The sequence below is a fragment of the Planococcus citri genome, chromosome 2, assembly GCF_950023065.1.
Source record: "Planococcus citri chromosome 2, ihPlaCitr1.1, whole genome shotgun sequence".
NCBI lineage: Eukaryota > Metazoa > Arthropoda > Insecta > Hemiptera > Pseudococcidae > Planococcus > Planococcus citri.
The window spans coordinates 24840883-24863757 of record NC_088678.1 but is presented as its reverse complement, the minus strand read 5'-3'; the positions used below and the strand labels follow the sequence as shown (position 1 = coordinate 24863757).

The 22875-nt window shown below is 32.9% G+C and overlaps 1 protein-coding gene and 1 long non-coding RNA gene across 2 annotated transcripts in view; one reads left to right on the top strand and one right to left on the bottom strand.

The window, feature by feature from the left end:
• LOC135835174 (uncharacterized) overlaps nucleotides 1–22875 on the top strand; it is a 51035-nt gene that overhangs the window by 13901 nt on the left and 14259 nt on the right. Inside the window, exon 2 of the long non-coding RNA XR_010556831.1 lies at nucleotides 10608–10720. This is a non-coding gene — a long non-coding RNA (uncharacterized LOC135835174). The remainder of the gene's footprint in view (nucleotides 1–10607; nucleotides 10721–22875) is intronic.
• Nucleotides 1966–4296, bottom strand: LOC135835139 (endocuticle structural glycoprotein SgAbd-2-like). The gene is made up of 3 exons (XM_065349276.1): nucleotides 4145–4296; nucleotides 2520–2653; nucleotides 1966–2427 (listed from the first exon to the last, which is right to left on the bottom strand). The coding sequence occupies exons 1-3, from the start codon at nucleotides 4163–4165 to the stop codon at nucleotides 2097–2099; spliced, it is 486 nt and encodes a 161-aa protein (XP_065205348.1). The 5' UTR covers nucleotides 4166–4296; the 3' UTR covers nucleotides 1966–2096.

Below are 22875 nucleotides of genomic sequence, written 5' to 3'. Positions count from 1 at the left end.
CTCCGGGACAACTTTTTTCTCAAAGAGGGAGTCCTAACGATCATTTCTAGCGCTTGTACTCAAAAAAAAAGTGGCCCTACTTACAAAATGGCGGCCATTTTGATTGACAGGTCAGCCGAAATCGCAGATTTTGCGTTCCAACATAGGACTTGCACAAAATTTTTCAAACTGTACAAAGGTAGATCGAAATATCAAGCAAAAATTCATCACCTGTCAACATTTCAAATGCTAAAGTGCGTTTTTCGATTTTTGGTGAATTTTTGGAAATCAAATTTAGGCCAAAAATGAGGGGAAAAAATCAAAATTTTACCAAATTGACCAAGAAAGATGAAATTTGGGATACACCCTATTTTTGACATGCCAAATCGATTGGAAATTGTTTCAAACCATTTTGAGCAGTTCTGGAGCCTCCAGCAGATTTTTGAAACTCGAAATTCCCACAAAATTGTATCAAATGGAGTTGGATAGCCGAAATTTACTCTGCAAACTAATTTCAATACGCTATGAAGTCAACTGCAGGGGGATTTCAAGTCGTTTTGGAGCATCCAGTGACTTTTTGAAAATTACTGGAGCCTCCAGTAGATTTTTGAAACTTGAAATTCCCGCAACATTTTACTAAATGGAGTTGGCAAGCTGAAATTTACTTCGCAAACTAATTCAATACATTATACATTATAAAGTCGACTGCATGGTGGTTTCAATTGGTTTTGAAGCTTCCAGCTACTTTTTGGAAATTTCAATTTTCCAGAAAACACCACATGACCTCTCAAAAAGTCGCTGGAGGCTCCAAAACGACTTGAAATCCACCAGCAGACGACTTCGTAGCGTATTGAAATTAGTTTGCAGAATGAATTTTGACTTTCCATCTCCGTTTGATGAAAGTTTTAGGAAATTTTACTTTAGAATCTATAAACACGATTGGCACTCTTTTATGTAGTATCTCACCTGTTCGATTATACTTCACCATTTTTCCAAGATTGATTAAATTTCTGCTGATTAATCATAGTATTTTTATAAAAATTTTAAAATTGTGAAATCACTAAAGAAATTTTTCATGATTCTCAACCAACAAAAACTGCTTTCTGGAGCCATAATAAATTTTGCAATAAGTACTTGGTAAATTTTTGAAGGAAAAAAAGTACCAAAATAATCTTAATTCCTAAAATTTAACAAGTAGGTACTCATATTTTCAAGCCCATGGATCGACTAGAAACGGTTTTGAATTATTTTGAGCAGTTTTGGAGTCTCCATACAGATCTTACTATTTTTACTAAATTTTACCCAATGAAGTTCGAATGGTGAAATGTATCTTATACTCCAATTTCAACAGGTTGTGCAAGAAACACCAATCGTGTGTATACGTGCTAATGTCAATTTAGACAGTTTTTATGGAATTTTTTCGGAAATTCGGAATTTCCAAAGTATAGCTGGAGGCTCCAGAGTGGTTTGAAACTATGTACCTCTAATCGACCAAGTAAGTATGTTGAAATTAGGATGTAGAAAAATTTTTTGCTTTTCAACTCCATCGGGTAAAGTTGTGTGGAAATTTCAATTTCAACAATCAAAGTCAGCTGGAGGCTCCAGAACAGCTCAAAATGATTCTCAACTGTTTCCAATCGATTCTGAGATTGAAAATAAAGGACAATCTGCGACATGCACATTTTTAGCCCTCCAAGTCAATTTGGTAAAATTTTGATTTTTTTGGCATTTTTGACCGAATTTGATTTTTGAAAATTCACCAAAAATCGAAAAATGCACTTAGCCCGCTGAAATTTCTGCTAATGATAATTATATTTTTAGTACATGCTCTCTCAAATTAATCGTTGTCCATTTCAAACGTTTCACTGCCAATGAAGATAGGTATACCTATCTTCTTAGTTTAAGCATACTGGAATTTTCCAATTCAAATCAAATCAAATAAAGCCTTTGAAAGTTGAAAGAAAAATTACGAGTACACAAGACGTATTAACAAAAAGTACAAACATTTATTACAAACAAATACACGTTAATTACAAAACGAAATCACATTAAGGAACCAAATCGATCCCGGCACTTCAACTCATATTTAATTTGAGATGGTGGGTTAAATTAAAAATCTATTTCTTTTTTTGGAAACCTCCGAAACCTTGTACGAAACCTGGGAAAGGTCTTGGTGGGAGACCTGGAGCAGGTGCGAATGGAGCTGGTTGTTGTTGTTGGTAAGCTAATGATCTAGCGATGGCTTCTGGGATCGGTGGTGGAGTTGGCAAATGAGCTCCGGAAGCACGGAAACCATTTTCGTCGGCGATGTAGCTGACAGAGATTGGGATACCTTCTGGCGAAGTGTATGAGAAACTTCCAGTCACGGCTTCAGTTTCTAAGTCTCTTTGTCCTGGGTTTTTCAAGACTCCTTGTTCTTGGACAGCGATACCGTTACCGGTTTCGTAGCTGTGAAGAGATAAGTAAATGTTAAATTGATTGTAGGTATATGTAAACAGTCTCATGAGTCGTTGAAGGAATAAAAAAAGAGAAATAATTACGCATATCTGTAGCTGCCGTCGAATCCTACGTTATTTTCGTATTTTACGATGGGTACTGCTTGGAGGGAAGCGTATTGCTGAGGGTAGTATCTTTGAGCTGAGCATAAGGAGATGAGGAGCACGCAGCTCGAGACCTGAAATTACAAGTTGTGTATTAGATGATGTATTTTGTCGTTTTGATAATACCAAATCGATGTCATTGATTTGTGATACAATTTTATTTTGTCAAAGATGGGAAAATTGAACTTGAATTATTTAAAACGAATATCGATTTTGAAACATCTACGTATTGTAAAAGTCAGTTTCTAAAATGATAATTGTAAGCAATTTTATGTTGAAAAATATGCATTTTTGAATGACATTTTTATCTGATGCAGATGGAACCAGAGACTAAAAAAAGCACAGAATGCTCAGTAAATTTACAAATCTTGATAAAATTGGCTGATAATTTTGAAAATAGAGCTTTCATTTTTTCAAACATTTCGAATCAGCAAAATGCTTGTTTTATAAATGGGTTTTTAGAATTTTAGTTGAATAAAATTATGATTGTATTACTTAATCTACTCTATTTTGCTTCTTCAAATCATCATTTCATTTGCTTAACTTTTTCAGTTTCTCAATTTTTTTGACCCAATTTTTTCTTTTCTTTTTTCAAAATTTCTTTAAAATATTGAGTTTTTTATTTACCCATAAATTTGAAAATCGACTGATTTTTTATTACTTTTTGGGTTGGTATTCAGTCAAAGAAAACCCCTTATTTTGGAAAAATTGAACATTCAAATTTTCTAATGTAAGAGCAATAGGAGAGATTTTTTCATGCCAAATTGAATAATACAAATTTCAAAAAATACAGATAAGAATAATATAAACCAAACTATGTAGCACTTTGTTCCAGAAAGCTGAAAAATGCATTAAATAAAATTGATAACTAGGCAAAAATGATTTTCATTTTGGATTCTTCGAATGTTAAAACAGCTTAAAAATGGACTACCCCCCCCCCTCACCTTGAATCTTTTTGTCAAAGCCTTGCACCAATTCTATACTGTTTTGAGTTGATCATGTTAACAGATATTTTGAGTTCAAATATGATTGATTCTTATTGTATTTAGTCGATTTAGAATGATGATATTTAGCTTTTGTTTTAGAGCAAATGGGATTTTGAAAAATAACGTCAAAATTCAAAAAAAAAATGGTTAAAATTGGGAGAATGATGATAAACCCTTCAAGATATTATAGAATCATGAATTTTTATGTTTAACAAATAAATTAAAAAACTCAAAAGCCTCAGTTGAGATGAAAATTCCAATTGAATGTTGATTTAAATTTTTAAAACACGAATAAATCAACTATTGAACAAGATTTTTCCAATTTTGATTCATTTTTTTTCGTATTAAGAAGTTGAAAAGAAATATAAAGAACGATAAAATTGGAAAAATTCTTTAGATAAATAGAAAAACAACATAAAAAATTATCAAAACAAATTCTAAAAAATTAAAGCACAAACACCACCAAAATAAAACATCACAAATCACAATACTTAATATACTCGAATCACTTAACAACAAAAAAAATCAAATAAATAATATAAATACAACGCGCAAAAAAAAATGATCGAAAAATCTTACCGATAAAATTGAGAATTGCATGTTTAACAAGTCTATAGTAAGTTTATACTATGTTACTTAAAAAGTACGATATTATGTCGAATTAACACACGAACCGCGATAGTCTGGAAGACGAAGAATGTATGATATTATTCGAGAGCATCTTGATTATTTATACCATCTATTATATGAACAATATTCTTTCGTCAGAGATGGTCAAAACGCGCCCAGTATACATTCTACCATCGCATCACTTACCCTGAAACCCATAAATTTACTCCCTCCTACCAGTTCACGAATGTTAATTTCTTCATTATCCAATTCGATAATTTTGATCGAGGTAAGAGTGGAAAAAATTACCGGTTTTTTTTTTGAATTGCATGACAGATGCTAATGCTCTGATTTAGTAATTAATGTAGAAAAAAATGTAGTACTATTCGGGATAAACTACTAATCATTGTCAAGATCCATTTTAATACTTTTGCGAATACCTGCCTTTATGTAGCTAGCTACACATACGTGCGTTAATTTCGGTGCTATGTAATTTATATCGATGGCTGGAAGAGCAAGGACATGGCTATGGCTTTTTAGATATACGTATATGTATGTACATGCAGGTAATTTATTAGTATTTTTACTCAAGTTGGCATTCCGGTGTCAAGAAAATTTTAATGCCTTATTTTATTTCGTCCTAAAACGGATATTTTTTTTCAAAGTATCATCTCTCTGTTGTCTGTGTACCTAAGCACGTGAGCTATGATCGTTAAAATTTAATAGTTTCAATTTATCTAAGATGTGTTGTGTGTACCACTTGGTTACATAATTGAAACATTCGGTTCAGATTTTTTTTTTGGTGTGCAAAAATAGTCTAAAGTTTTTCCCTATAGTTGAAGGTTACCATAAATTGTAGGTGTCTGGCCGAGGTACACCGTAAATTAATTAGTACATAATTAGCCTCTCCAGTAGGTACCGGAGTCGTGGCCCCGGAATTGAAAAAATTTCGAGAGATTTTTTTTTACATTAGGGATGGTAATTAGTTGATGTTTTGAAGAAAAATATACCATCATCATAAGCTCTGTCTAGATTCGTGAGAGTATAGGTTTAGGTACCTTACCTATCATTTATACTGGCTTGGAAATTTTTTTTTCTGTTTTACGTTCGTGTTTGTAGAAAAATATTCTGCTGTAGGTAGTTCTTGCGTAATTTTTTTTTGAAAATTGAAATAAATTTATTGTAAAGATGTGCATTTTTATAGAAAATTATATTTTCTCTCCAGAAAAAAGGAAGGCATATGCTTAGGTGAATTATTAACAAAGTGAGGCTTGATTTCTAAGCACTGATGTCCAGTTTTTCATTGAAAATGTCTTCGAATTTACAGAGCTCCGTTTACTCTGAGAAATTGTGCATTCGAATACGAATCATGTATAAAATGGATCAATGGATTAATTGCTCAAAATTCGGCACTGCAATCGACAACATTTTTTGAAAAATAAAATGATCTATAAAGTGAAATCCTGACAAATGTTTTAAAACAGATGAGAAAATGAATTTTCTCGTGTCTTGCCCCTAAAACGGAGACTAAAACGAGGATCATTTTCAAATTTTGTTTCATCGTTATACCATTTATTGAGAATTTTTGTATTAAAAAAAATCTTTTCCTTATATAGGGGTGGGCAAAAGTCTGAAAAGTCAGCTTATCCTCGAAAATCGCGAATGCGTCAGTTTACCTCTCCTGGAGGCAAAACGAAGCATCCTACAAAAAAATTACAAGTGACAAAATTGTAGAGAATTCAATTTACAATCATTAGAATGTCATTAGTTTTTTTCTAGAATGCTTAGTTTTCGATTTTTGTCAAAAAACTTAAAACTTTTTGAAATGAACTTTTGAAAAATTTGGAAACGAGTTTCATAAAAATCAATCTGCAGGCGAAACGAAGCGTCCTACAAAAGAATTAGGCAAGACCAAAATTGTAGAGAATTAAATTTCCAAGCGTCCAAATGTCATTAGTTTTTTTCTAAAATGCTTAGTTTTTGATTTTTTTGACAAAAAACTAAAACTTTTTGAAATGTGAAAATTTTATTTTTCAATTTTCGCAAATTAGCAAGCTGACTTTTGCCCACCCCTGAAGAGATGGGGGTAGAAAAGCTGCTACTTTTATTGCATCTATTCCAGCTCATCTAACCACAATTTGAGTCTATCGAATTTCATTCAATTTAAAAAAAAAAATGGAGGCATTCTGTACCTATTCAGTTTGAAAGGTTCTATTTTGTTAGAACAGCCATTCAAGGAGCTTATCCAATTTGGAGACATTTGACTTGGCATGGCCTTCGAAAGGAGGGGGGAGTGTGCAAAGGATCACTTATAAGGGAGTTTCATTGTTTGTAGGCTTATTTTCCTGCAAAATTTTCTTTAAAAACAAAATTTCGTTATGGGGCTCCTAAAGAATCATGTTCAATCAAATTTTTTCAGTTTGCACTATTTTAAAAACGAATGGGGAGGGGATTAGTTGAATTTTTTCCAGTCGAATTGAATAAATGAAAAAAAAAATGCTGAACTCACCCTACCAAAAGTAATCTAGTAGATATTAGGCAGGTTGAAAATATAGGGTGTACCCAAAATTTCAGCTTTCTAGGACAATTTGGTAAAATTTCGATTTTTTTTCTCTCATTTTTGACACTATAATTTTATTTTTTTAAATTTGCTAAAAATCAAAAAATGCACTTTGGTACCTACCAACTTTGGCTAGTGATATATTAGGTATGCATGCTTTTTCGATCTAGATTTGTCCGGTTCAAAATTGGTGCAATGTAATTAACTTCGGAAGTTGAAAATATAATACTATCATAATTTCAATATTTTGAATCGATTAGGGCTGGTGAATTGCAAATCCAATGTATATAACTGCTTGAAAAGTGTGCCTTCTTTTTTACGAGTGAAAAGTCTCGCATTTGGAAAAAAAATCCAATTTTTCGAGCGATTATTGATGGAGAAAATCAGCTTTTGCTTGAAATTCCAGATCGACTCAAAAATTGTTTTAATTCATTCAGAGGGTGACTTTAGTATCCAAACCAATTTTCAGATTTTTATTTGGGATTTATTTTTTTTTGCCATTTTAAAAATTCTTTAAAAATTAAAAAATGAACTTTTTCAGCCCAAAATTTGGGTGTGAAATATGAATGACATGGCCTTTTAATGGCTCAATTTTTAGCACAGAAGGATTTGATATGAGTTGCAAACGTTTTCTTGAAAATGTTGATAGGCCACCAATGTCAACGAATAAAGAATTCCTTCAAAAATGAAACAAATCATTGAAAGAGAAAAGAAAAATCTAAAAAGCTTGTATCCAATTTTTTTTTCAAATAAGTATGTTCAATTCTCAATGTAGAAATTGAAGCTTTTCTTGAAATTAGTTATACTATTCTCGCCTTAACTAAGTAGGCTACAGTATTAGAACTTCATTAAATGAAAATATTTCGATAAAGTTGCCACTTAAATTTTGACCAAGAATTCTATTCAAACAAAAAACGCACCTACTTCAGGGTGTCTCTGGAGAGGAAATGTTGGCCTTAAGAGCGCAGGAGAGCAATTTTCGCGGTTTTTTTGTCATCAACAACCCCCACACAATCTGTTCTAGGAAAAACGGATCTGTTCCAAAAGACAGCATTTAAGATTCTACGTCAACTTGAGCCGTTAATCTCAAAATTCAATACCACTTCTGAAGTTTTGAAAATTTTACTGATCTCAGTGGTTGATTTGCAAACCACTTATTTTTGGGGTAATTTTGTGTTTTGAAAAATAGACGTCGAAAGATATTGATTATTCTGAAATTGACTGAATATTTTGGAATGAAGAGGTGCCAGTTTTTAGGAAATTGTTACCAGCAATTTCAAAAAATTCGGGGAGTACCTAGCCAAAAACTAGTACTTACCCAAAAATTGTCATTTTTTGTTTTTTTTGCTAAAATGGTTTCCAAATATTAGTGGAAATTCTGAGCTGCTCTCTCCAAAACAAGATTCTGATCATGTGTCTCCACAAACACAACTCAAATCTCTGTCCAGGGATGGAAAGCTAGCCGAAAGCTATAAGCTAAAAACTGAAAGCCAAAGGAAGTTTGGGATTTTTGAAGGCTAAAAGCTATAGCCAAAAGCTTCATTTTTTCAGCTTTCTTTCAGCTTTTTACCTTTTTTTAGTTTTTTTGCATGTTTCTCTGGTTTAGTTTCAGTTTTAGTTTTCTGTGATTAACTAATTATATTATAGCTATTTGCCATTTTCCCGATTTTTTGTTGTTGTTGTTGTTGTTGTGAGTATCCATGGTGTACTTTTCTGTATTGTAGCAATATGTGAAAATATTAAAAGCCAATGATTTTTGGAAGCTAAAAGCTAGCCATTAGAAAGTTTCATTAATTTGAAGGGCCAAAAGCTAGTTTAATCTTTTGCTTTCCATCCCTGTCTCTGTCAGTAAAGAGAAAAATAATGAAAAAATCAAAACGTCCAATGGATCTCTTTGCAAATACTCTACTGTTAAAATTTTTTCATTGAGGTGACAGAATTAACTGACAAGAGAGAAAGTATAAATTTCACCAAAAAAAAATGCTATCTTCATTGATAGGTAGGTACCAATGCCATCTAATTTTTATTAATTGAATAAACTCCCAAACTCTGTTACTGTTGAATAATTCATCGATTACATGCTCATGAATACTTTGATAATCCGGTGTTATAATTTATTCATTTTTTCACGTTTGTTCGAATGATGTTTTTGACATATCTAAGTTTCGTTACATTATTTTTATGAAAGATACAAGATGTCTGAATAAACGCCCTATAATGAGCTTAAATATTTTTTAAAATTTTCCTAATCATAATTCACCTGTTGCATAAGTATCTAACTATTCGGCGTGTATTTTGAAGCACCCTTGTGCAATAATGTTTATCTTCCGGATCCAGCGTGATCGAAAATATCGCCCAGGTATAAGTACTTCGATATAATCGATCATTTTATAAAAAGAATTTCGCAGAATGGAATCGTGTCAGCAGAACCACGCTTTGCAGTATCTCTATGTATCGAATTACACGAAAATAAAATGCCTTTTATCGTATACTTTCTCTAGAGACATAGAGACAAAAAAAAGGGCTCGTTTAACCAAATCATATTGTCCATCGATCAATTCGGTTGATAAAACGTTATCCCACAAGTTTGATAAATCTCTGTGTGTGTGTGTTTTTTTTTTACTTCCACATTACGAAATATCGCGTTGTTATATGAAGACTACCTGTGTGATATTAGTATCTCGGTTGTGTATTTTGATAGTACACTGTTGCATCCAATACCATATTCCGAATTAATTAGCCCAGTTTTCGGGCAATTAATTAACGCCAGTTCGTGATACGACTTATACCCCGGAACACTATAGGCTAGTCTTCCGATATAGGTATATGCAGTTTACGAGTCGTGACTATACGAACTCGCGGTGTCTTTATGGTTTACACAGATGAAACGACCTTGAACCGAAAAAATAGCTGTCGTAAATTAATAAGGTAGATGTATTATTTACACAATTCAACGCGACCGAGAATTAATTTAGACTTATGCAATTTTTTTGAAATAATTACCTACCGTCTGAATTTCGGATGTCTTTGCACATTTTATCAGTAGGTATATTATAGCAGAGACGATAACCTTAAATGGAAAAAAATATCCAGGTTAAAATTTCGTTCATGCGACATATGTTTCATTAATAGAAGCGTTTTTGCTAATTATACTCCATCTTGTCGAAATATTTCAAATCTGAAACAATTTACATGATAATCTCCGGAGACCTGTTCGGTATCAGTGATATATATAATAAAATATAAAGTTGAAAAAAAAAACAAATACTAGATTAAGAAGATCCATTAAAACTGGTAGTTAATTATGCAATCTGATCTAGTCGAGTTCTATGCTCTTTGCGTTGCATTTGCGTATAGGTTAGGTACGATTTAAGAGCATTTATCGCTTGTCACTTTGAGCGGTATGTTAATTTTAGAACGGTATATTAGGTTCGAATATGCACTATATTGGTTTAAACGTATACCTACGTGGGCAGTAGGATTGTGCAAATGAGCATTTTGTAATTAGATTTTCTTGCTTTGGTTTTTGCCTCAAGTGCCCGCAATATCGTTTTGCGTGATTGCCAATTGTGATTCGTGCTGAGGAGGATTCGTTTACTGTAGAGGATGTGGGATAATAAACGTATACGGAATAACTTGTCCTGGGAGTTGTTGTGCGAAAATATGACCTTTGTGAATTGAAAATATGTATTTACTTATTTTAATGATAGGTTGTTTAATTTTTTGTTATTTATTATTATTACTTATTTACTTAGTTATTTAAAATGTAAAGAAAAGGGAGATATTTTGTTTGAGAAAATAGAAGTGAAAATTAGTCGTAGATAAAGTTTTTGAAAGATAGATATTTTTAACATATTTTTTCGAAATTTTCAGAGGAATTCGAGTTGAGAAATTGACACATCGTTTGCATCATACGTTGAAGAAAATGGATACGGTATTCAAATGTTGGACTCCTCCAGTTTTAGATGAAGAAACCAAACCACAAGGTAGTTGCATGATTTCAGTATTAAAATTCTATTTTAACATATTAGATTCTGAGAAAAAGAAAGGATTTTTTCATGTTTGAAAAAGAAATAAGAATGCTTGAAAATCATTTGAATAAATTATAAGGTAAAAAAATGAGATTGGGAGAAGGGATGTTATTCTCACGAAAGAATCTTTACAACAGCAAGATGTCAAATCTGTTTAAACTAGAATGCGGCTGATTGAATTGAGCATGCCATCCAGGCCACATAACTAAAATTTGAGCAATCGAAATTATTTTTTTGATTTTTAGCAAATTTTTGAAAATTGTTAAAATTGGAAATATCAATTTTTTTGAAAATCTGGAATCATCAATTATGGTTGCAATCGAGTTGAGGGAAAGGGGTCAGATTTAATAGGGGTAGTAGCAGGATTTTTGAACAATTTGTTGTAAAAATAGTCGATTTTGGATTTTTTTAAATTTGACATTTCCAACTTGCAAAATAGTGCACTATTCAACCCGTCACTTTAGATTGGAGATTTACCTGCAGTAATCAGTTTGGAATATTGAACTTATGACAAGATTACTGTCGAAGTTGAATACGACATTTTCTGGGGTGATTTGAAATTGCTGGAGAAAAGCTCACTTTTGCAAGGGGTTCGAAAATGATGGAAATCAATTCAGGGTCTCTACATCAGATATATTTGGCTGGCCTCAATGTCACAAATGTACTTAAAATTTCATTAAAATCATTAAAAATTGCCAAAAAATTTTAGAAAATTTTTGTAAAAATTGCATAAAATATCTTCAATAAGTAAAAAAAGACATTTGGAACATTTATATAAGTTAAAGCATTGAAGAACATTAAAAATTACAAAAAACTGATTAAATTTTCTGCAAAATTTTTATAAAACGCCCTGAAAATATAATTGAAATAACATTTTTATAAAACGCTAAAAAACAGAATTAAAACCATGAAAAATCATCAAAAACTAATGTTGAGCCGAATTCAATTACTTTTTGATAATTTTTAATGACTTTTGATACTCTTTTTTTTGGGGGTATTTTTATGTTGTTTTCAACATTTTTTTTTTTCACAGAATGTCTTATACAAATTTTGCTGCATTTTGACTATTTTTGCTAAATTTTGAAATTTTTTTGTAATTTTAAGCGTTTCAATGCCATTTTGAAGATATTTCAACGATGTTTAGAGCAGTTTTCATAAAAAAAGACCAAGTCATTCATTCAAAAGTGTTACTAACTTTTCGTCATTTTTAGTGATTTGTACTGATTTTTAAGAATTTTCATGTCATTTTCAACTTTATTTTAGTATTCTTTGCCATTTTCACAAGTTTCAACGACGGCCTATGTAATTTTATACCTACAAATTTCATAAAACTTCGTCAGTCTTTTAATACCTAAATTTGAATGATATTTTTGGATTTTTATACCACTTTCAGGCATTTCAGCCCCGGTTAAGGCAACTTATGCAATATTTTGCTATATTTTACTGAAATGATAGATTTTTGATTATTTTGGATGTTTTTGATGATATGTTTTTTGTATAATTTTATAGTTTTCAACAATGTTTTAAATTTTTCATAAGTTTTGCCAAAGGAGGAGTCCCGATAAGGCCATTTTTTGGCCCCCTGACAGTTATCGACTAGACCACTCTTAAAACGTTGTAATAAATATCCAAAATACGAATCGGTGGCTGGTTAACCCAAAATGACCATTTTTTGGGCTCCAGGGGTTCCCAAAGTTGTGATTACAAAAAGAATTTTAGGAACCACTGAGTATCAAATATCAGTTTGAACTCGATAAACGTTATGCGAGGTGATTTTCCTATTTTCGACCCTCGGGGCAGAAATTGGGGGCGGGGGGTTGATTTTTGGAAAATTTTCGAATCACTATTTTGAACCTACCCCTTTAAGCCTCGCTAAAAAGCTTTTTACAGTTTATTAGTATCTGAAAGACCTTCATCCTACCAAACTTTGAGCTCAATAAAATTTTCCGCTGGTACTCGAAAATCCAGTTTTTCATTTTTTTCGCAATTTCGAAATTTTGGGAACCCCTGGAAAACTAGAAACCTGCGATTTGCCCCAAACGTAGCGTTTCAAGGTATATATTCAATTATCTTGATGAAAAAGTTTAATTAGGCTCCCTGTATATTCGTAATTTTGAACCCTTTTTTTAGAGCCCTCCCCCCCCCACTTTAGGCACCCCTAAAAAAAGGTGTTTAAGCACATTTTTTCAAATAAATCGAAGCATTTACATTTGAACCACACTGGCAAGTGCTCGATAATTTTTCATTTGATTTTTCCTGCAACTTTCAAAATTAAGCTTTTTTGGGCCAAATTCTGAGATTTTACTTCGTTGAAATCGTGAAAACGTGATTTTGACGTTTTTTCTAAGAGTAAAATATCAGAATTTGGCCCAAAAAAGCTTAATTTTGAAAGTTACAGGAAAAATCAAATGAAAAATTATCGAGAAATTTAATCAGTTTCTGATGATTTGAAAAATGATTTCAATGCTCTTAAAAAGTGATTTTATGCTACCTATTTTAACATTTTCAACTTATTTTAGCGATGCTTTATCCAAATTTTGCTGAATTTCGCCTAATTTTTCTGAAATTTCATCATTTTTGATAGGTAGTTCAAATTACATGCACCTAGGTAAGACCTGTTCAATAAGTCCGATATTTTTCTAAAATTCTAAAATAATGGGAAGACATACTCGTATGTAGGTAGCAATTTTTTAATTTTTTTGTTTTCTCAAAGCATAGTTCCAATTTTTTGGATATGATTTTCAAGTTCAAAAAAAGATGAATGTAGCAAAAATCTTCCCTCTCGTTCGTTGAAAGGACAATTAATTTCTCTCGTTGAGCAACTTCGTACAATAATTTGATTTTTACTTACTTACCTATATATGGGCTGATTAGACCATCTCAGCGCCAGCAGTAGCCCGCCCCCGATCGTGGAATCAACATGATGCCAATTTCCAACATAATTATTTCTTCTCCACAACTCGTAATAACATTTTATAAAAATAGGGTTGCATCGTGAATCTCAATTCGGTCCGGTCTGAAGATCTCGCATACCTAGAAATGACCTCGTCTCATATCTTCGATACGATTTGTTACACTGAATACCATTTACAATATGTACTTAGGTATCAAATGAGAACCACATACCGACCTAGTGTTATTTTTACTTTACATAATTATAGAAAAAAAAATGCAGAGGCTTTTTAAAAATACCTGCACCATGTGATACAAGTACATATAAAGCTAATTCGAACGGAACAAACGCCTATTATATCATATTCATTAAATTCTCTCCTAATTACCTATACCTATATACTCTTACGAGGTAAATTCAAAGGTATCCATGCATTGAAACATTGTATACTGTGTAGCTACATATTTTCACTCGAAAATTCCATATTTTTTTACTTTCACTCTCGGATGAAAAAAATTCATCTTTGTGGACGACTTTGTCTCATTCTCCATCACACCTTTGTTTAGCAAACACCCAATCACGATTAACGCCGAATTATAATTAAATCCGAATAATTATATTTGAATAATTGCATCCGTGCAATACGTAGGTATAGGTAATTCCACCTCTTTGTTTATAAATACACAGAGACTATTGGATAGGCTACGTTAGCCTCATACAGCATACCCGGGCAATTAATCTTGTAAATCGGTTACCGCCGGTGGTATTCAACTTAATCATGTTTATACAAATCAGAGGCTCGTTGTATCTAATTATTTTACCTGTACACACCACCTCTTCATCAGCTAACATACACTCGACGGAATTGTAAACTTAAATTAATTATTTTGATAAACATTATTTAATACGCGATATAAACTCGAAGATGTTCACGCGCTGTTGATTTAGCCTATAACTTCCTAGATACTCCAAAGAGGCTTCATCGTAAACTCCGTCTCCTTCACGAGCGAACTTCTTCTTTTTTTCAAACCACAGTATATTTTCCTCACACACACGAATACAAAATGTGCTACGTAAATATTTGCGTACGAAAATACATAGTATAGGAACTGGAAAAAGAAGAGAAACGCACTAAAAGGAAGGTAAAAATGGAGCCGACTAAGAGATTTATTCGACGTGATACATGTAACGAGGAAATTTATTGGTAATAATGAATATAAAATTTGTTCGACTTTATGAAATATACTAACGTTCTTTATGAGCTTCTTCGTCTATTTTACTCGTTTTCTGCCAGGAAATGTACTACAAGTACGTAAAAAGACGCGGTTTCTTTGCAAGGGTTGCGAAGGTGATTTGGTGCATTTTTCACGAATATTTCTTCACTTTTTAGAAATTATCAAGAGAGAAACTCATTTTTATAACGTATTAGGGAAGTCATTCTTATTTTTCCTTTCATATTCAAATAGGCCGGATATGGGCTTTTTTTGAGGCTTTAATCACAGTCATCCATCATTCGTTTGAATATTTTTCCCTGCTCGTGATATGTACAGTCGTACTACGAGTACATATAAAGTGGCGAAGAAAAAATTATGCATTTCGTGAGATGTCTCGCGTGTTTGAAAAAAACTTAGACACGGTTCCGCTAGAATAATTTTTCTACAAAGTGCATTTCAGATTTTACGGTTCTATTATCATTATTTTATAGTATGTTTTTTATTACGTAGGTAGGAATTTTTTGAATGCCAAGCATAAAATTTTCAAATTGAAAAATTGCAGCTTGCGTTTTGATGATGTTCGCGAAGCCTTCCCAGTGCAAAATTCGTCTTTCAATGTAAAATTCTAAAAAAAAAAAATTGAAAAAAATACGTCTCAATTTCATGTTTAAAAAATTCCAAATTTCATCTTCGAAGCCAATAATTCAAAAAAATTCGTGCTTTGAAGGTTCTACGAAGTTTCAACTTACATATATGCTCTAAGGGTTTCAATCGATAAGTACCTAGGTAATGTTTACCGAGCACACGGGTACTCTCATTAAACAGAAAAATTGAATTTTCATCGATAAGTACACCACATTTTGTTGTTTATTATCAAAAAGTCAAAGATTATAGGAAGAGGGTGGATAATATCCAACCATTTAAATTGACAATTTGTAATCACTTCAGTCGCGGATTGGGTCAGTTGGAGGCCCCTGGGGCTCTGGCGATTCACTGAATGAAGCGCTCAAAATCTTATCCCCTCCCCTGAACAAAACTCGAGGTGTTTTTTTGAAGGGGAGAGACGGGCTACAAATTTGCCATGAGAATAAAATACCAATTTTACCGAATAAAAGTAAGTTCGATAGTTTTGCCAATTAATATAATTTGCATTGTGGAGGGCACATATTTGATAATATCTAACCATTTAAATTGACAATTTATAATCAGTCTCGGAGTGGGTCGGTTGGGGGCCCCTGGGGCCCTGGCGGATGCACCGAATGAAGCGCTCAAAATCTTCCCCTTCCCCTTTAAGAACAGGGCCGGACCCTAGAACACGGAAAATTTAGCGGACCACCAAATTATTTCATTTTAGTGGCCCTGATTTTTTGGATCCTCAATTAATTGGCCAAATGTTTTTTCTCCCATTTTTTAAAGTGCAGGACACTGAACATAAAAATTCATTCAGAAATTTTTCAAGTGGCCCAGCTTTTACCTCATCGGCTCAAATACGTCGCGACCCACCGAGATTTTCTCAGTAACTCGGTGGTAGAGTCCAGGCCTGCTTAAGAATATTTCTCGTCTTGTTTTTTTGGGTTGGGATACTTGAATGCAAGTTGTGCGAATGATTTTTGTTTTTGCCTTTTTATTCAATGTCACCAAAATTAGTCAACGTAAGAGGAACAAAACTGGAGGTGTTTTTTGGAGGGGAGAGGGGGGCTACAAATTTGCCATGAGAATAAAATGCCAATTTTCCGAATAAAAATAAGTTTGACAGTTTTGCCAACTGATATAATTTGCATTGTGGAGGGTATTTGAGGACCACAATTACTTGGCATAGCAGGGAACTTTATGCCTTAGGTCTGAGGCTACACTGCGTAGCAGCGCGCTCTGGACAGATTAGTTCCACCACAGCAGACAACAGCCAAGACGGATGGCTATGTCGCCTCGCAGTTTTCTGACAGTCGCTCCTCTGGGAAGAAGTATCTTTTTAGTGTAACTGTACAAGTTTGTAGTCTTGTGCATGGCAAGGATGGATGTTATCAATTGTAATTGAGTATTGTACAATAAACCTGTGAAAGGAATATTGTGTTGTCTTATTTACTGTTGATAGAGTGTGTGGTAAATCCTTGACTAGGTTCATACTAGGAAGGGTGGATGCGAGCTTACTCCAACGTCTCCAACTAATTTGTGGAAGAGTAAGTCAGGGTTGTGGAATGATACCAACACCAAAAAACCAATACTAATAAGTTGACAAATGAAAAACCAATTTACATATAAAATACCAATCTAATTTTCAAAATTGGTAGGTACAAATACTGAAAACCAATATTGAAATTACACGTATTTTAAAATCTGTATTTCAGTACTCATTTTTTCCGATTTCTGTAAATGAAACAATTCCAACATCAAACAAAATGAGTTAAATAAATTATTTCGATGATCACTTTTCTTTGTTGATTTTCCCCTCATTTCATTCCCATTTGAAGAGTCCTTGGAAAGAACCAGGTAGGTAAGTTACTTTTTTAAATGTTTCATGTTTGTGTTACGGCGTTTTGAAGTAAGTATCAGAATGCTCCAATTTTGTAGTGAATTTGAATTTCATAAAAGTAATGACTGGAAATACATCACACAACATCCCACAAACACAACTTGAGGCATTGTAGAAAAAAATGAAGAGATACGCCAGTTACGAGTTAAAAAGTCACTCTTTTCGTGAAAAAATCAAGCAATAAATTGAAAAATCTGTGTTTTCCAAGAACTTGCAATGAAAAGTTTTCACATTCTAAATAGTTAAAGATGTTGAAATTTTCTTCCTGTCGCCTCACATTTGGTCTCGGCTCATTTCTCTCCCCTCCTCTTTTTTTCAAAGGCCATTTTAACCATGAAAAATCGATTTTTTTCAAAATCTAAAAAGACTACATTTTTCTACTCCTCAGTGTGAATATAATTCAACCCTAAACTCATTTTTGAAAAAAAGTGACTTACCTGGTCAATTTTTGTATTTTAAGCCAAAGTGATCTGTAATTAGCATGTTGCAGTATGCAAATATGAACGAATAGGTAGAGAGAAGGCCAACGAACCAAAACAAGGCATACGTAAAACGATGCCTTGCTAGGTTCGTGACTAGAGGCGAGAAAATAAAATCATAACAATCAAACAACATGTTAATTGTTAAGCCTAAATTATCCATATAAATATAAGCTAATTTCTAGCTTAAGAACATCATTTTGTACACCAAGTTGAGTCGTAATTTTGAGGTAGAAATTGATAAATACTAAAATACCAATACCGTTTTAGCCACTGCATTTAAAATACCAATACCAGGTACCAATACCATTTTGTTTTATCATTCCACAATCCTGGAGTAAGTCAGATTCAGCGTTTACCACTACAGCGTTAAGGCTTATGAAAAATTGTTATTTTCCCTTTTACATTTATGGAAGTTTCATAAATGGTATTTTTTTTGGTCCAGAAAAGAGATTTAAATTAGGAATTGAATCGTGCAAGACGAAGAAATGGAATTATGGACGACATAAAAAATAGGAATTGCACAAAACAAAAGCATAGCATAGCACGTCAAAATTTTTTTTTAAAAAACAGTTCATCTACTGCACGAGTAGTGCTTTTTTTGTCTTTCTGGGCAACAGGAGAAGATGGGAGTAATTTGGAGGATCAAACATTTCAGCAAAGAGATTTTAAACGCACTGTTGAGCAGTTTTAACAAAAAGTAAAACTTTTTAACTGCCATTTTGGCAAAAAAAAACGAGATTTTTTGATACTTTCAATGAAAAGCGAGATCTCATTGGATGGTTTTGATCAAAACAGCCAAACATGTTCACAATTTTAGAAAAAAAAAACAGTAGAATTTTCATGATTGGGGTACTTAGTTTCTTTTTGAATTTCATAAAAAAAAACACGAAACGAATATTTTTTTCAAAAATGGACTTATGGAAATTTTTGGAAAAAAACAAGGTTTTTGGGAGTTTTATATGTAAAAAGAAAAATTTAGGTATTTGGTACCTACCTAATTTCTGAAAAAAAGAAAGGTTTTTTGACAACTTTTGAAAATGTTGACCAAAAAAACAAAAAATTTAACAATTGTAGCAAGTAAACAAAATTACAACTTTTTCACAACTTTTAGTAATTTCTGCAAGAAATCAAGTTTTTTTGGAAAACAAAACGTTTTTGAATTCAATTTTAAAAAGGAGTTTTTTCACCAAATGAAGGATTTTTGTATTCGTAGAATTTGTGTTCGTTTTTACAAATTTTTTTTATTACAAAATGGGATATTTTTCTGGACATTTTTTTTTGGCGGGGAATCATTTATTTTTCCGGCAATAATTTCTTTTAGGGGTCGAAATTTTATTTGGATGTGGATTACATTTCTTTCGTCGGTATATGACATCGAATTGTCGTTCGTATTACCTACCTAAATTGTCGTGCTGAACCGTCGTTAACAATTTTCGATGAAATACCCTGTTTTGTCGTTCGAATCACTTTTTCTATCGTGCCAAATGCCAATATAAGTATGTATTCCCCGAAATTGACCCGAGCAAAGCGAAGGCATTAAGCTTTTAAAAATTTGTATTTCAAGAAGTAAAAATACAAGGTTTTTTAAAATTTTTAATTTTGAAAATGAAAAGCAAACAAACCTGAACAGAATGACGCCAAAAACTATTAAGTTAATTTTGAAGTGTTTTTTTGGTTGAAACATTTTTAAAAATTTGAATACCTAGAAGGTTTTTATATGTAGTAGTTAAAAGCTCAGGGTGTCTACAGCACGAAAAAAGTACGAATTTACGAAAAAAGCACGAAATTTGAAAATGACCCAAAAAAGTACGAAAAAACGTCAAAAATGTACGAAATTTACGGAATTTGTACGAAATTTACGGAATTTGTACGAAATTTTGAAAGGATTCCATTGTTAATTTGCCTGCCGACAAAATCACCAATATATGCTCAAAATTCTTATTTTTTCAAAAAATTTTTCCCTCGCTTCGCTCGGGCTTGGGATTTTTTTTCTTTTTAAAAATTGAAATTCTTGAAAAAGTATTCAATTTTTATATGTGGTTTCAAAGTGAAAAAATAAAATTCTCACATACTTCTCGAAATACATTTTTTCAATAGTTTTCACTTTCACTGGCGCCTGTTCTCTGACTTTAAAAAAAAAATCAAAATTCACATCCTAGAAAAATCTTTCCAATTCGAAAATTTTAAAAACCAAAAAACGAACTCTTTGCATTAAAAAACATTTTTTTTTATACCTAGCTCTTTCAAAATACGAATTTTCAAAAGTTTTTGCCCTCGCTTCGCTCGGGCCTTTACTTTTTTTTCAAAGCGTCGTTTTCAAATCTTTTGAAATCAAATTTTCAAATTTTTTTTCTTCTTTTAAAATAGGAAAAAAAATCACATTTGAGCCCCCAAAAATTCAAAACAGAAAGTGAAAATTTTTGTAAGTCCTATGATTATGACATCAATCAGCAAAATGAGTATTTTTTCCCTATTTCTGTTGACCAATTTTCAATCAAACCCCTCCTCTTCTCAAAAGACCTCTATGGGCAAATTATATTCGTTTCGGTCTCGCATTGGCTCTTGATGGCCCAGATCACACTGCTCAGCACGTTCAAATTTTGATTTTTGTGGCCGAAATGACATGATATACCCCCTCCCCTCCATGTAGGTTCAAAGTATGATTATTAAAAATATATTGTACGAAAAAAATACGATAAAAGTACGAAAAAGGTACGAAATTTTGTTTTTTGGATTTAGTAGACACCCTGAAGCTCGATCTTAATGTGGAAAAAAACACAGAGGCCCAAAAAATTTCAAAACTTTGTATTTTTAGAGGTAACAAACGATGTTTTTTTGTGATGAATTAATTTTTTTGACTCCACAATTTTAGAATTTGAATGTAATGTATGTACCTACTTAATTATGAATTTCAATTTTGAAATAAAATAAAATCAAACTAGGCCGATAGCGAAGCGAGGGCAACAGCTTGCGAAAAGTGAAAATACTTAAGATTTTTTAGTCTAAACATGGTCCGGAAAGCAAGTCATCGCATTTCTTTCTCATTCGAAATTCATTTCCAGCTACAGAACCTCTGCTTGGAGACTATCGATTTGAAGGCTGGAATGAGCTTTTCTCATAAGAAAATTCAAAACTTCAACAGACAAACCCTCTTAAAAACTTCTTTTGTTGAAAGTTTTTTGATTTGGTTCTCAAGGACCCAGCTTTGAGAATTCTTGATTCTCAACTTCAGAGTACCTACTTTCAGAGCCTTCAAAATCATACGAAAAAACCTGATCAATTTTTATGCTTTATTACGTTAATAACTAATTTTCCTTGAAATTTGTACAATTTAATTACTTTACGTATTCTCACGTAGAATCGATGCCTCTCTTTAAATACCCTGCCCCAATTTCGATTTTCCTCGACATCTTCCTTACAATATTGAAAGAGAATGTGCAAAAATTATTAATTCATAAAGTTTGATCTTCGATACATAAAAATCAATTCTTCAAGTACATCTCCGTCCCAATACCTACCTCACAATTTCAACACCACATCTCGCAAAAAAAAACTCATTTCCTGTCATCACGGCTGAATCGCGATCCATCACCAATCACCATATACCAATGGACGAATCTTTGACTTAATTACGTCATAATAACGGTCAATCTCGGACTCGAAAGATGATGAGCCTTGCCAATGATAACGAGTAGCCAATCGGGGTCATTTCGAGCCCCGCGGATGTCATGAAAATTCGCCTTTCGACGACATTTAAACGCGCACGAAGACCTTCGCTATTTAAACGAAGACGCGATGGACTGCTGCCGGCACACCCACAATTATCAATCCATATCCACACCTTTCACCTGCAAAAGAGCTAATATCTGATGATCTATTACTGCATCATCCAGTTATTAAAATATTTCACAGCTTACAATGTAGGCAGGCAGAGGCGCTCACACACACACGAGTACAAATCATCGTAGGTGTGTTCCTATAATATACGGCAATTTACAAGATTTTTACAAAATCTTTGCCACCCGTTGGCTATTAATGATTATAATTGACGATGATGTTTATTAGTGTACAAATAGTATGATTGTAGAGAAGATGCACCTTGTTATACCGCTTCACGTTTAAGGTTAAACAGCATCGAGGTTAATGTGTAAACCAGTTCAACCCTTATATTTTTTTATAGGTACTTCTATTATACGTTTAGCAACGCGAGGTCTTAATATCACGACCAATCTACATCGACACTTGTACTACAGTTGAAACATTCTCTCAGCATTTCTTCGCTAATAGCATATGACAAATAAGTATTTTTCTAAATCTACATATATTACAGTCTCACAATATTCTATGCGACAACGACAACGACGGGTCAATATTCTCGTTTTTCTTCCATGCATAGATATACCTACCTGTCCACATACTACACGATTTCAAAACACCCGTTTAGATTATATACGTACAAATTTAAGATGCATCCAAGCGTGAAAAAAGTATTTCTAAAAGGTCAACTTATCATCTCGCGAAGTGTAACTGTACATTAGGCTGTTATTCGGCCATAAACTGGCCACCAACCATCGAGTAGGTAAGATTACGTGAAACTGTAACAAAAGTGAAAATTTATCAATGGACCATCTCATCGCCTACCTATGAATATCCTTCTGGTCAATGAAACCGCGTATATACAGACATAATTCAAGCCTCGTGTTCGTTTCAAGGTTAATAGATCTCTGAATCCTCGGCGCAAATATAGCGCCGAATAGCGCATCACAAATAATTACCCGTTATCGGAAACGAATCGGATAGCGCCAGATATTTCGAGGTCTTCATCGAGAACAATGGACGCAGCTGAACCACTTTCCTTCTCCAGCATTTCTAACTATAGGTACATATTTTTGTAACATTGTAAGCTGCTCGTACGCCGCAATTACATAATAACGTAATAATAAGACCACACATGTACGTAGAAATATGTTAAACGCTGCAAAATGCTGGTC